General features: G+C 42.5%; 1 protein-coding gene across 9 annotated transcripts in view; it reads left to right on the forward strand.

The window, feature by feature from the left end:
• Positions 1-15,897, forward strand: part of RALGPS2 (Ral GEF with PH domain and SH3 binding motif 2) — a 169,550-nt gene that overhangs the window by 40,685 nt on the left and 112,968 nt on the right. For 6 of the 9 annotated variants that reach the window (XM_070077192.2, XM_070077183.2, XM_070077191.2 and 3 more), the window contains 3 exons: positions 2,680-2,819; positions 13,101-13,205; positions 13,449-13,499. In XM_070077192.2, coding sequence (XP_069933293.2) covers positions 2,763-2,819; positions 13,101-13,205; positions 13,449-13,499 — 213 coding nt within the window. In that variant the 5' untranslated portion in view covers positions 2,680-2,762. Of the gene's footprint in view, positions 1-2,679; positions 2,820-9,350; positions 9,431-10,163; positions 10,244-13,100; positions 13,206-13,448; positions 13,500-15,897 lie in introns of those variants that run through there. The other 3 variants (XM_070077193.2, XM_070077194.2, XM_089299447.1) reach the window with 2 other exon arrangements.

Here is a 15,897-nt window from a genome sequence, read left to right on the forward strand (position 1 = left end):
TGAATGATTGTGCCATTTATAGCACTAGGAAAAGTAAATATTTTAAAATACGTTTGTCTTTGGTAGCTAAAGCACGTTTCTGTCTGAGGACTTGTAGTGTGGGTTACAGTATCACAGGGACCTCTGTTGTGCTTTAGCACTGTTAAATACTGTTGACATAAAGTTCTTTTGTAAATAGAAGGTTTTCTTTAAGGTATTCTTTGCTTTTTTTTTAATACGTAAAGAATTCTAAGATGACCTTAATTTTCAAGGAATATTTAACTGAAAGTCTTATTAAAAACATGTGGAGAAAATTTTATTCTTTATGATTGTAGTTTATAATTGTATTAATGTTATTTTTGATTTTCAGTAAATATTGTGAATAAAATTTATGTATTTGATATGTACAGTAGTTAATGGATCCCCTAGCATGTACAATATTTTTCTTAGCACTAGGGGGCGCTCTTGATTTATGAATTCATGTCATATTTTATGCTTAGAATAGGGAGTAAAATGAAATTATTCAAAAACATTTTGTTGCAAGGAGTGTTACCTTCAGAGAGAATCCAGACTGGTTTTGGGTGTCATTGTTAATGAGTTGATCATATTTCAAAGTTGTTGTGGATAATGAAGCATATGGAATAACATAGTGTAGATTGGAGGAAATTAGAATATTTCTGTGCTTTATTCATTTCCAAAGTGGTTTTCTAAGTGGCTTCTTGACGATTTCAAAACTTCATTATTTTTAGGCCGGCGCCGCGGCTCACAAGGCTAATCCTCCGCCTGCGGCACCAGCACACCGGGTTCTAGTCCCTTTCTGGGCGCCGGATGCTGTCCCGGTTGCTCCTCTTCCAGGCCAGCTCTCTGCTGTGGCCCAGGAGTGCAGTGGAGGATGGCCCAAGTGCTTGGGCCCTGCACCCCATGGGAGACTAGGAGAAGCACCTGCCTCCTGGCTTAGATCAGCGCAGCGCCGGCCGTAGCGGCCATTTGAAGGGTGAACCAACGGAAGGAAGACCTTTCTCTCTGTCTGTCTGTCTGTCTGTCTCTGTCTAAATCTGCCTGTCAAAAAATAAAAAAAAATAAAAACTTCATTATTTTAATGTTTCTTATTTTTAAATTCTGTTATGATATTCTGCTCTTAGAGGGTGCTTAGGCTATATCTGAAGAAATGCAGACAAATATAAATTGTGACTGAAGGTTGCTATCATTAGTAATACTTTCTAAGCATTTGAAACGCAGACCATTAATTATTGTCATTCATTGAGTTTGCAGTTAAGATTTTAGTCAGACTCACCAGCATGTGCTTTAGGTCTGGGTCTAGAGTTTTGACTTGGACTTTATTTGGCAGGCTCCATTGCACGGAAGCATGATTGGATTAAGTAGGTAGATATGGAAGCTGTGCCACCCTAATAGCACCCTTGGCACGTGCCAGCACTCTCTGGGTTCTGTGTGACTCGGCTCCTCCCTCAGCTCTGTGGAACAGGTGCTTCCTGGGTGAGGTGCCTGAGCACTGAGAAGTTACCATTTGCTGGCTTCAGGTAGAGGCCGTCTTTACCCAATAAACCACTGTCCTAGGTTGCTTCTCCACAGAAAGGAGACAGCCTTGAAGGAATTACTGACATTTCAAACTCAGTTTTTAAAATGCAATGTAGTGTAGACTGGCTAATTTAGAGACACCCATCATTTCTTTTATGAAGAACATTATAGAAATTTAAAGTTGAAAAAGGATCTTTCATTTTTATGAAAGAAATTCTGTCCTAGAGAGGCAAAGTTACTGCTCACTGCTATATGATAGGTTATTTGTGGAAAGATACTAGAACCTCACATAAAAATCCAACTTCCAGTAAAGTGGAAAGAAATATTGGAAACATTATTTTACTAGATTTCACTTATTTTTAAATGAAATTTTTCTTTTGAAATATTTTAAATTTATAAAGCAAAAATTGAGGAGTACAGAGTTTCTGTATGCCCCACTCCCAGCTTCCCCTGTTATTAATATCTTATTAGCATGATATCCTCTTGACTGGAATTTTAAATGGCTGAGTCTTCTTGTTGGTGCCTCATTACCAATTTGTATCCTTAGAGCTCTCTTTATATTCCAAGGGTATAATAATATTATAATAATATCTTGCCTAATTAGTGCCGTTAGTAGTTGTGAAAATTGATGAGATAATGATAATGGATTGAAGATACTCCATATACTTTAAAGCCCTATACAAATAAACATACCTTTATTTTGGTATTTTTAATCACGTGTTCCAAAATATTTTTAAGTATTTGTGATATCTTGTTAAATTAAATCGCTAGCAGTGGTAAGCCTGTTGTTGATTTTGGAATGTCATTTGGATCTCTAAAAACTTATTGTATTATGGCAGGTGTTATTTTACCATTTTTTAATGCTTTATTTGCTTAAAACTGACAAAAGCTAGGCAATTTGGTGTTTGTTTTTCACAATACCCACTTAATGAGGTAAGAAGTTACACTTTTACTTTGCTTATTAGCAACATAGCAGGACTGCCTGGTGGGTGTCTCTCATTTGAGAGAAGCATGTGGGGTTGTCCTTAACCTGGATTAAGTGGTTTAGCTAAAATTAAAAAATAGAGCATAGAGAATTTGAAGTATTTTATTTCTTAGCCTGGTGGTAGGCTTGGATTTGTTAAACTTTTGACTTTTCTGTTTGTGTCTTGATGTATTCTACAGACGTGATGCATCTGTGGCCTTGGACATGAAGCAGTCCACCGTGTGTTGCTGTTGCCACAGGGCCAGGGACTGACGAGGGAAGCATGGCCCTCATGAATGGGCAGGCAAGCAGCGTCAGCCTTGCAGCCACGGCTTCCGAGGTAAGACGTTCAACAAGTTCAGTTGTACAGTTTCTGCCTGCCTTTCTGAATTTTTAAGCATTAGGCCTACACATTTAAAAATTTTTTTAATTAATTTTGCTGTTTACTTTGTGTCTTAGAAACAATCCTTATTACTTAAGTACATGAAAAATAATGATAGATGATGACTTGAAACCTTTTCTAGGTTTTAGTTTGAAGGAAATATAAAACTTGTCTTTAGGGTATATTTTTTTAAAGATTTATTTATGTATTTGAGAGGCAGAGCCACAGACAGAAAGAGGGAGCAACAGAGAGAAACTTGTCCTGCATCTGCTGATCATCCACTCTTCAAATGGCCGCAGTGGCTGCAGCCAGGCTAATCTGAAGCCAGGAGCTTCTTCCAGGTCTCCCAAACAGGTGCAGGGGCCCAAACACTTGGGGCATCCCACTGGTTTTCAGGCCACTAGCAGAGAGCTGGATCAGAGGAGGAGCAGCTGGGACACTAACTGGCACTCATATGGGATGCTGGCACCTCAGGCAGAGACTTAGCCCACTATACCACAGCACCAGCCCCAGGGTTTTGTTTTGTTTTGTTTTTTTAAAGATTTTTATTTATTTGAGAGGCAGAGTTACAGAGAGATCTTCCATCAGCTGGTTCACTCCCCATTTGGTACAGTGGCTGGAGAAGCCAAGAGCTTCTTATGGGTCTCTCATGTAGATGCAGGGGCCCAAGCACTTGGGCCATCTTCCACTGCTTTCCCAGGCCAGAGCAGAGAGCTGGATTGGAAGTGGAGCAGCCGGAACTCAAAGCTGTGCCCGTATGGGATTCCGGCACTGCAGGCAGAGGGTTAGCCTATTACACCACAGTGCTGGCCCCCAGGGTATTTTTATATTACATGGATTTCGGGGGAATATTGTACAAGTGAGGCAAAGAAAGATTCTTTTACTTAGAATCACTGAACTGTGCACGCCATCTGGGTCCCTGGGTTTGAAGCCTGTTGGATGAAGTCAGAGAACTATGAGGCTACAATGCCGAAGGGCTTACTCTGCTGGAGTAGCATAGAGTTCACAGTGCAGATGAAGTCTGAATGAGGCGCTTGTTAATTCCCTTGTTGCTCTATGGTGATTTCATTTTGTTATGTTCTCTATTTTTATTTATTTATATGTTTATTTGAAAGGCAGAGTTACAGAGAGGCAGAGGCAGAGAGAGATCCTCCATCCTGGCTCACTTCTTAAATGACTGCAATAGCCAGAGCTGGGCCTATCAGGAGCCAGGAGCCAGGAGCTTTCTTCAAGTCTCCTTCACAGGTCAGGGACCCAAACACTCAGGCCATCCTCTGCTGCTTTCCCAGGCCACAGCAGAGAGCTGGATCGGAAGTGGAGCAGCCAGGTCTTGAACTGGTGCCCACATGGGCTGCCGGTGCTGCAGAGGGCAGCTTTACCTGCTACGCCATGGCATCGGCTCCTGTGATTTTATTTTTGTCTCACCTTTTTTTTTTTTTTTTTTTTTATGCTTTGTCTATGAATCTAGGGTACTTGCTTGCTTTCTTTAATAATTTCAGGATCTGGCTCCTGTATTTCTCCTTTGTTTTATTCTGACTATTGGAAGAGAATAAGGTCTATGTCCCTTTGACACCTTAATCTCAAAGTTCCTTAACTCCTGGGGTTGGCGTTGTATGGAGTGGGGTTGAGCTGGCACTTGCGATGCCATGCCAAGTCCCCGCTACTCCACTGCTGATACAGCTCCCTGCTAGTGGCCTGGGAAAGCGGCGGAAGATGGCTGAAGTGTTAGGGCCCCTGCCACCCATGTGGGAGATGCTGATGAATCCCCTGGCTCCTGGCTTTGGCCTGGCCCAGTCCTGGCTGTTGTGGTCATTTGGGGAGTGAACCAGCAGATGAAGGATGTCTCTCTCTCTCTCTCTCTCTCTCTCTTTCTCTCTTCTCCCCAACTTCTCCCTCCCCCCCCCCCATTGCTCCCTCTCCCCCCTTTCTCTTTACTCCTGGCTTTCAAATAAATAAAGTTTTTTCTTTTTTTTTTTTTTTTTTTTTTTTTTTTGACAGGCAGAGTGGACAGTGAGAGAGAGAGACAGAGAGAAAGGTCTTCCTTTGCCGTTGGTTCACCCTCCAATGGCCGCCGCGGCCAGCGCGTTGTGGCCGGCGCACCGTGCTGATCCGATGGCAGGAGCCAGGAGCCAGGTGCTTTTCTTGGTCTCCCATGGGGTGCAGGGCCCAAGCACCTGGGCCATCCTCCACTGCACTCCCTGGCCACAGCAGAGGGCTGGCCTGGAAGAGGCAACCGGGACAGAATCCGGCGCCCCGACCGGGACTAGAACCCGGTGTGCCGGCGCCGCTAGGCGGAGGATTAGCCTAGTGAGCCGCGGCGCCGGCCCAAGTTTTTTCTTTTGAAGTTCCTTAATTCCTTTTAGGCTCAGCCAGTTACTTAGGCCTTCATGTAGTGAAAAACATGGCAATATGTCATTTCAGTTACTTTTCTTGTACAGGTGATTTCTAAATTTTTATATCTGTCCCTGGCTTCCCTCATAAGTTTTTTTTTTTTTTTAATTTATTTGTTTATTTGAAAGAGTTACACAGAGAAGGAGAGGCAGAGAGAGAGGTAGGGAGAGAGGGGTCTTCCATCCTCTGGTTCACTCCCCAACTGGCTGCAACGGCTGGAGTTGCACCAATCCAAAGCCAGAAGCCAGGAGCTTCCTCCGCGTCTCCCACGTGGGTCCAGGGGCCCAAGGACTTGGGCCTTCTTCCACTGCTTTCCCAGGCCATAGCAGAGAGGGGGATTGGAAATGGAGCAGCCGGGACTCAAACCGGCACCCCCATGGGCAGCTTAACCTGCTACACCACAGTGCCGCCCCCCCCCCAAGTTTTTTTAAACATTTCTGATGGACCACACATTTCACTTACAATGTCAAGAAAATCAAGTTCCACATTACAGTTTTTCTCTACAACCTATCAAGAACATAGTCCAACCCTTTTTGTAGCCATCTAAGTGTGAATCTGTAGACAGGCTGCTACTTCACTGCCCTTTGCCCACTGCAGAGAGAGTGCTAGCGAGACAGACGTTTTGAGCTTCTGCAGTGTGACTGTGGAGGTAACAGCCCATCACTTTTGTCATATCAGTTGGTTAGAAACAAGTCACGGGTTCCTGCCCACACTTGAGTAGAGCCGCTACACAAGGAGGAGACGGCTGGGAGGTAGACCTTGTTGGCAGCCGTCTGGGAGCCGGCCTGGGCACACACTCTGCTGCCAGCCTTCCCTCCTTCTCTCTGCTGCCGCCATCCTACTTGGATCCTGCATTAGTTCTTGTTCAGATTATTGCACTGGCCTTTTAGCTTGCTTTTGTACATCTTTATTGTTTCTGGTCTGTTTAACATTTATGATTTATATTCTTAAATTACGGCTCTTAAGCTTTATCTTGTCCCCAAACTGTTGTATTTCCTCATTGCTTAGTAACTAAATTCAAATGTCCCTCCAGCCTTTCATTCTAGACTTTTCTCAGAATGGCCCCAGGTTTTCTCCCTGATAGATTTTGCTCCTCCTTATCATCTGCTTGAAGCTGACGTTCATTTATATATATATTTTCACACACATACATTTGTATGTATATTTTAAAGATTTATTTATTTATTTGAAAGAGTTACAGAGAAAGGACAGACATATCTTCCATCTGCTGGTTCACTCCCCAGATGGCCACAACAGCCAGGGTCCAGGAGTTTCTTCCAATTCTTCCACATGGGTGCAGGAGCCCAAGTACTTTGGCCATCTTCTGCTTTCTTCCCCAGGCTATTAGAAGGGAGCTGAGTTGGAAGTGGAACAGCCAGGACTTGAACCAGCACTCATATGGGGTGGCAGTGTCTTGGTGGCCCTGCAGCTGACATTTTAATGAAAGGATACTATATTTAGCTAAAGTTTGTGTAAACCACTAGGTTTTCCTACTTCTGGTATAACTGCCTTTTCTATCCTAATGTCCCCCCCTCCATACACAAAGATAGTCTTTCAAAAGCTATACTGTTAATAAAGCCTTTGCTAATCTTTTAAACAGATGGGAGCGTTGCTAATTTTTAAATTAGCATTTGAAAAAAAAACCTTATAATTTAAAAGAATTCTTAATTATTTTAATTTTATTTGAAAGGCAGATAGAGAGAAAGTACTTCCAACCCCTGTTTTATTCCCTGAATGCCTACAACAGCTAGGGCTGAGCCAGGCCAAAGCTGGAAACGCAGGACTCAATATGGGTCTCCCACATGGGTGGCAGAAACCCAAGTACCTGAGCTGTCACTGCTACCTCCCAGGGTCTGCGTTCACTGGAAACTGGACCCAAGTAGAGTAGCTGACTTTGATACGGAATGCAGGCATCCCAAGTAGTGACTTAGCTACTGCTCCAAGTGCCCACCCCTGTACTTTGTGTATTTTAGATTTTTATTTATTTATTTGACATAGTTTCCGAGAGAGAGGGAGAGACACAGAGAGCGATCTTACATCCACTGGTTTACTCCCCAGATGGCCACAGTGGCTGTGGCCAGGCCGAAGTCAGGAGCCAGGAGCTTTATCCTGGTCTCCCACATGGGTAGCAAGGGCCCAAGCATTTGGGGCATCATCTGTTGCTTTTCCCAGGTCCATTAGCAGGGAGCTGGATTGGAAATGGAACAGCCAGGACATGAACTGGCACCCACGTGTTGCAGGCGGTGGCTTAATCTGCTCCATACACCACAGTGCTGTCTCCCCACCTCTATAATTTTTAACATAAATTTATACGTGGCTCTTCTTTCTCTTTGATACAGGGATTACATTTGTATATATGTTTATATTATATATTTGTTTATGTGGTATATGTATTATAACCGTATTTCTTGAATATGTTGTGTTTGTAACTTTATATCCCAAAATCCCTGATCTAGTGATTATGGGAGGCAGTACACAGTTGTTTGTGAAATAAGATAGACCATTTCTTAAAGTCAGTGAATTAGATCAGGCTTAGAATTGTATAATTTAGGGACTAACCTTGTAGTGCAAAAGGTTAAGCCACTGCCTAGTGTGCTGACATTTCGTATTGGAGTGCTGATTTGAGCACCGGCTATTCTACTTGCAATACAGCTTCTTGCTAATGTACCTGGGAAGGCAGAGGGAAATGGTCCAAGTGCTAGGGCCTCTGACACCTGTCTCAGAGACCAGGATGGAATTCCTGGCTCCTGGATTCAGCCTGGCCCAAACTCTGTCTGTTGCAAATATTTGAGGAATGAGTTGGCAGATGAAAAATCTCTCTCCCCTTTTCCCTCTCTCTTTCACTCTGCCTTTCAGGTAAATAAATACATCTTAAAAATAAGAGTAGTGTAAATTAGTATACAAGAAGTAAGGAGAGGGAAAGGTCTGCCTTCCAGATATTCTTACTGTGGCAAGAAAAAATTGAAAAGAATATTTTCTTCTTTTTCTTAAAATCCAGATCCATTAACATACCATAATGCAGATTATTTATAAAAGTGATCAGCTTACAGAATGGATGAAATACTTTTGTTGTGGGACTGGTGTTGTGGCACAGCGGGTTAAGCCACTGCTTGTGATGCTGGCATCCCATATGGGTGCGGGCTTGTGTCTTGGCTACTCTACTTCCTATCCAGCTGCCTGCCATTGGCCTGGGAGAAGCAGCGGAAGATGGCCCAAGTGCTTGGGCCCCTGCCAGCCATGTGGAAACCTGGGTGAAGCTCCTGGATTTGGCTGGCCATTGCAGCCATCTGCAGAGTGAACCAATGGATGGAAGGTTGTCTCTCTCTCTTTCTCTTTTTGTTTCTCCCTCTCTCTTTCTGTAACTCTGACTTTCAAATAAATAAATAAATCTTTAAAAACAATACTTGATCTGAATTGGTTTACTTTTCCTTTCTCAGTACCTTTTGTGTTGAACCTCTGCTTGAGTCTTCTGTCCCCAGTCAGAGAATTTCAGTGACCTTAGTTGCAGCTAATTAGGAGTGTCAGCAGTTACTGAGTCTTGCCTTTAGTAGAGAATAGCAGCTCATCTCATGGCAGACGTTAGGCCAAGTACTGCTCAGCTTCTGATCATTGCCAGTTTATTACTGGTCTTGGGGAAGCAGGTTGAAGTGCATTACTAGTAATTTTTAAGCCTCTACTAATGGCTTACAACAATAACAGGAATTGTTTACTCTTTGATAAGCAACAAAACTGCCATCAGATTTAATGACTTACTTTGAGTTAAAAACTTGGAGAAAATTACCAGCTTATGTTGCAGATAATGTATTTACCTGGCAAAGTATTTAATTATTTGTACAGTTACTGCATTGTTGTATATTGCGTATTAGTCTTAGAGCATAACATAAATGCCTTACTGTAACCTAGCTGTAGTTACAGAGATGGAACACATGAAATAAACACTCCATTTTATGTATGGGACTTTAGGCTTCTGCTTGGATCCATTTACAGGCATTTTCAAGTTTTTGTGAGGACTGGTAAAAAGGTTGGAATTTCTCACTCCTGTCCTCGCAGTAGGAAAAAAGCTGTTTGAACAAACTGAAAATGAATCCCTCTTCTTAGGTCTGTCAGAGAATTGATGTCACAGAGCGAACGGTGATGCCGCAGCACCCGGAGAGACAGGCAGATGGGAAGCATCACAGGTGACAGGAGCAGAACCGAGGGGGCCAGGGGAGCCTGGGAACAAGTTGTAGCCCACAGACAATTGCTGGCTGCCTGTGCACTAGGTTGAGAGTTAGAAACTCCTCGTCCATCAGCTGATGACTGGATAAAGAAATTATGGCATATGTACACTAAGGAGTACTACTCAGTAATTGAAAGAAAAGTGGAACCCTAACTTTTGCAGCAAAATGGATGCAACTGGAAACCATGATACTTAGTGAAATAAGCCAGTCCCAAAAACACAAATACCATATGTTCCCCTGAACTGTGTAACTATTAGAGTACCTGAAACGTAATGTGTAGGAGTACGATTGACATTTTGAAATTCCATTATTGTTTACAGTCCTTATCTCTACTGTTGAACAGTGGTTTTTTTCTTCTTACTATTTGCTGAACTCTTTACTTAGTGTAGGGTTAATCTTATGTGTATAAAGTAAACTGAATAGGTCTTTGTAAAAATTGAGCATAGGGTGGGAGAGAGAGGACAAAGAAGGGTAGAGAGAGGATGTGTGGGAAGAATCACTATGTTCCTAAATCTATATATATATGAAATGCATGAAATTTGTATACCTTAAATTAAGTAAAAACAAAAATGAATAAATATAGTGACAGTCCCTCCATCCCAAATTAAGCCAAAGGGACTGATAATTTAAAAGTTCTGTAAGAAAAAAAAAAAAGAGAAACCACTAAGGGCCTGAGTTTTGTTACCTCTAGGGTGGTGACCAGATTCTCAGGATCAGAAAAAAAATCTTCCTCTGCTTCCAGGAAGTGAGGGGGAAAGGATCCATTTTCAGGTATGTCCAGGGCCGCGCTCTCCACTTGCATGCGAAGGAAGCCGCTTTACCAGACCCTAACTTACTCCGGCTTCAGGCACCAGCTGTGACCTGAGCAGAGTGAAGGGGACCGAGAAACGTGTGTGATGGTCCTCGTTCAGGGACACAGCCTCACCAGGAGACTGAAGCCTAATCCCAGGGTTTTAGAATGGCGCTCCACTTCCGCCTTACCACCACACCAACAGGCTCCTGTGTGATGACTTAGCTGCAAGAACTGCAAGGATCAGACTCTAAGAAAACCCCAGAGACAGGAGAGGAGGAAGAAAAAACACAAGAGTGTTAGAAGCAATTCGAGACTTAGACTCATTTTTAGTAACACCAAACTATAACCACAGCATAACTCCTACCTGGCATGTGAGCATAAACTCTTACACTAATGGGTTCCTGTTACCCATATATCATGTCTGTCTGTTAACAGAAGGTTACAAGGCATGCTCATGGCAAGAAAAACACATGCTTTGAAAAGGTAAATTAAGGGGCCTACACTGTGGCACAGCGGGTTAAAGCCCTTGTCTGAAGCGCTGGCATCGCATATGGGCGCCGGTTCTAGTCCCAGCTGCTCCACTTCCGATCCAGCTCTCTGCTGTGGCCTGGGAAAGCAGTAGAAGATGGCCCAAGTCCTTGGGCTCCTGCACTCATGTGGGAGACCCGGAAGAAGCTCCTGGCTTTGGATCAGTGCAGTTGAAGAGTGAACCAGCAGATGGAAAACCTCTCTCTCTGTAACTATGTCTTTCAAATAAATAATGTTTAAAAAAAAGAAAAGGTAAATTAAGCAACAGAGCCAGACTCAGATACCACAGGGATTTTATAATTATTAGATTGGGGATTTAAATTGCCATCATGAATATGCCAAGAACTCTTTTTTACAAAAACGTAGGCAACATGCAAATACAGATGGATAATGTATGCAGGGATATTGAAATGCTTGAATTAAACACATTGTTTACAGAAATGAAGAATGCCATTGATGAACTCATCAAAAGACTGATGACCGTAGAAAACCACAGAAAGCATCAGTGACTTTGTAATAGAACTTCCCAAACTGAAATACAAAGGGAAGATCAGATTTAAAAAAAAAAAAAAAAAACAATTGCCAACACCTGTGGGACAATGATAAGCGGCATAATGGGAATATAGGAAGAGAGAAAAGAACCAAAGAAATGTTTGAAATAATGTTGAGAATTTTCCAAAATGAATGGCATCCTTCCCTTTGTAAATGATAATGAGTCCATGCTTGATATTTAGCTGCTGCTGAAAGGGTGAAAATTAAAATGGGGCATGCTGGCAGGTTCGTGAAACTCCAGTTTTATTTCAATTTATCCAGTTTTATTTCAGTTATCCAGTTTAATTTCAGTTGCTCTAGAAATTGAAACTTCGGTTACTTTTTTGTGCCATTAACTTTTTGTAGCCTGATGACCTGCCACTGTTTTGGTAGAGCTGTTCTAATTGTTCATGTACTGAGGATAAGAACTCAGCTTTTGATGCAGAATATATTTGTATGTGTAGCACAGATGAAGTAGAAATTTAACAATAGTGGGCTGGCACCGCGGCTCACTAGGCTAATCCTCCGCCTTGCAGTGCCGGCACACTGGGTTCTAGTCCTGGTAGGGGCGCCGGATTCTGTCCCGGTTGCCCCTCTTCCAGGCCAGCTCTCTGCTATGGCCAGGGAGTGCAGTGGAGGATGGCCCCAGTGCTTGGGCTCTGCACCCCATGGGAGACCAGGAGAAGCACCTGGCTCCTGCCATCAGATCAGCGCGGTGCGCCGGCCGCAGCGTGCTGGCCGTGGCGGCCATTGGAGGGTGAACCAATGGCAAAAGGAGACCTTTCTCTCTGTCTCTCTCACTGTCCACTCTGCCTGTGGAAAAAAAAAAAAAAAAGAAAGAAAAGAAAAGAAATTTAACAATACTAAGATTTTCAGAGCCTCAAATCACCGTTTGTTCTACATGTAGCAACAGCAGATTTAAAATTAACAGTAACCTTAGAGCAGAAAGCACTTAAGTTTGTAAAGTAGCAGGATGAGCAATATTAGTTAACTAATCACAGACATTGCTTCAGAAATACAAAAGGGGGCTGTTGTTGTGTAGTGGTAAAGCCGTTGTCTGTGACACTGACATCTCATGTGGGCCCCGATTCGTGTCTTGGCTGTTCCACTTCCAGTCTAGCTCCCTGCTGATGGTGTGGGAGAAGCAGCAGAAGGTGGCCCAATTGTTTTGAGTCCCTGCACCCATGTGGGTAAAGCTCCTTATTCCTGACTGGCTTTGGCCTGGCCATTGCAGTCATCTGGGGAGTTGACCAGGGATGGAACATCTCTTTCTCTCTATATGACTCCCTCTCTCTCTGTATCTCTGACTTTCAAATAAATAAATAAATCTTAAAAAAAAAAAAAAAACGCAATTGGATTATACAGCTCTTTAGTTAATGGGATTCTGAATATTTTCTGTTAAAATAGTTGCTTGCCTTTTTCTTAATAAAATTGGTTGTAAAAATTATTAAAATAGTTTATAAATATCCTTTTCCCCAGACTCTTCTTTATTCCATTTGAGAATCAGTGAAGTTGTCAAAGTCTTATTTCTGTAAGAAATGATAGGGTGGCAGCATGAGGAAACATACAAGACAGTGATTTAAGAGCCTAAAACTTGAGAGCAGGTTTTTGCCTGTCCTTTCATCCAGTCCATTTCCAGGAGAGCAACCTGCTCCACTCGGCTTCTCTGCAGCGCTTCTGACCTGTTGGCTTTGTGGTTTTTGTGGCCTGTTCGGTTTCTGTGACATTGACTGTGACACAGAATTAAATTGACTGTGTTCTCTTTCAATTTAACAGAAAAGTAGCAGCTCTGAGTCATTGAGTGACAAAGGTTCCGAACTGAAGAAAAGCTTTGATGCTGTGGTATTTGATGTTCTTAAGGTCACACCAGAAGAATATGCGGTAAGTGTTGAGCCTTCCCCTTCTCTGTCCTTTGCACACAGTTCACATATCGGCGCTGTGGAGGTAGTGCATCTGTGGGCTCAGTGGAGGGGATGATGAACAAAAAGCTGCATGTAGGAATTGTTGGGGAGAGTAGCACAAGGGTGGAGCCAGCAGAGGGATGAGGTGGGCAAGGTAAGAGAAACTGTAGGCTCTTAGAGGCAGCTTTCTAAGTCACACTTCACGTTTCCCTTTGTATTCCAGGGTCAGATAACACTAATGGATGTTCCAGTATTTAAAGCTATTCAACCAGATGTAAGTAGTTTTTAAGAGTGTTACTTTTCAGTGAGGAAAATGGTCAATTATAGTGTGCCCAGTTAAAGTTTTTAAAATGTCAAATTGTACTTCATATTAATTTTGAAATGTTTGAAGTGGTTGATCTAACTTGCCTGTCCACTCAGGCCTTAGAACTCCATGTGTCATCCATAGCCACACATCCCTGGGTCATTTTGACTCCTGTTTGGTGGCTTCATCACTCTGTGGGAAGGAGGGATGGACTTGGGTTGAGTGATTTACTCGTGACTTTGAACCTTTGTAATATGAAGTGAAAAATTAGAAACTGAGTTTTTACAACTCACTTCGATAATCTCTTCATTTATAACTTTGTATAATGACTGTATTAAGGATTTGGAGAGGGGTGTGTACTTGTGTGTTGAATGCTTTAGCATTCCTGTCATTTTCACAACCCGGGCGTGATCTTGTCTCTGACTGAGAGGAGAAGAGTGAGAATTGCCCTTCTAACAGTTAAGTGTTGGAACTGGGCTTCAAATTCTAAAAACTGATACTTTTTCTGCTCTTACCAAGTACGAATATAAGTAAGCTTCTGAACCCCCAGAGTAAATGATAATCCTGAAATTCAGTACCATAACATCGATACTTCATTGTTAATGAATGGATTAATTTAAAAAGCAGAGTGACAGAGGCAATGAGACAGAGATTGATCCTCTAGTTAATTCCCCAAATGTCTACAATAGCTGGGTCTGGGCCAGGCTGAAGCTGAGAGCCAGCAGCTCAGTCTAGGTCCCCTGCATGGGTGCCAGGGACTCAAGTACTTAAGGTGTTGCCTGCTGCCTCCCAGGTGCACACTAGCAGAAAGCTGGGGACTTGACCCTGGACACTCTGTTACGGGATGCAGGCATCTGAAGAAGCATCTTTTTTTTTTTTTTTAATATTTATTTATTTATTTGAAAGAGTTAGGGGGAGAGAGACACAAAGATCATCCATCTGCTGGTTCACTCCCCAGATGGCAGCAACAGCCAGGGCAGGGCCAGGAGCCAGGAGCTGCTTCCAGGTCTCCCTGGTGGTTGTAGGGACCCCAGCACTTCGACCTTCTTCCACTGCTTTCCCAGAAGCATTAGCAGCAAGCTGGATTGGAAGTGGAGCTGCCAAGATGGCAGACGGTGGCTTAACCCTGTGTGCTGCAACACTGGTTCCCTGAAGAACTGTCTTAACTGCTGCACCAAATGTCCACCCCACTTTTTTAGTTATTTTGGCAGCAAAATATAATGATGTTTTATAAAGTTCATGGGAAATCTGTACTATTATTAAAAAAAGTTCCAAAAGTTTTTGCACTAAAATAATCTTACTTTTAATTCCATTTTTTTCTGCCAATTTTTGAAACCACTTTATATAGTGTATTAGTTCTGGTATGTGAAATGCATGGTGGCCCTGAAACCCATAGCAGGTTTCCGTCTATTTTGTATGTGATATAGACAGCATTCCTACTGTGACTTTCATGCAAGTTACTTAATATCTTAGTATCTGAAGTTTGTCATTTGTAAAATGAGGCAGTAGGCCTCAGTGACCTTGAGTCTGTCATTTCCACAATTCCAGATTCCCTTACTTTTTCCCTGTACCGCTGGGGGTCCTCTATAGTAGAACCATTGAATTAGCAATAGAAGAAGAGAAACAATGTACTCTATAAGTAGTGCGCAAGGGGCTGGCACTGTGGCGTATATTGGTCAAAGCTGCTTCCTGCAGTGCCAGCAATCCTATATGGGCACTGATTTGGGTCCTGGCTGCTCCACTTCCGATCCAGCTCTCTGCTATGGCCTGGGAAAGCCATAGAAGATGACCCAAGTCCTTGGGCCCTTGCACTCATGTAGGAGACCCGCAAGAAGCTTCTGGCTCCTGGCTTTGGATCAGCAGAGCTCTGCCATTGTGACCAACTGGGGTGTGAACCAAGGGACGGAAGAGATCTCTTTCTCTGTCTCTCTCTCTGCCTCTGCCTCTCTATAATTCTCCCTTTCAAATAAATATTTTAAAAAATACTGCACAAATAGAAAATGGCTTTTGTGTCTAAATGGCAAAAAACAACAACGTGTAATATTCATTTTCTTACCTCCCAGCACAAAACCAAAGAAATTGAATTCTTAACCAAAATTACATTTTCTTAGTCCTGAAATTCTATGGTCTTCTTAGATGTATTTTTTCCTTTTGAATAAACTATAACAATTATGTTGCTGTTTCATATGAGAGTAGTAATGTATAAGGGAAATAAAATGTAAGCCATTTATATCTTCTAATAGCTGTATTATAAAGTAAAAAGAAACCGATAAAATCAGTTAAGATGATTTCATTTAACTTGGCTACATCCAAAACTTATATTCACCTTGTAAACAGTATAAAAAAGTACTGAGATGTTTTTACATTC

This window comes from Oryctolagus cuniculus, chromosome 7 (assembly GCF_051225735.1).
Source record: "Oryctolagus cuniculus isolate XC-2025 breed Fujian yellow rabbit chromosome 7, ASM5122573v1, whole genome shotgun sequence".
NCBI classification, from domain to species: Eukaryota; Metazoa; Chordata; class Mammalia; order Lagomorpha; family Leporidae; genus Oryctolagus; species Oryctolagus cuniculus.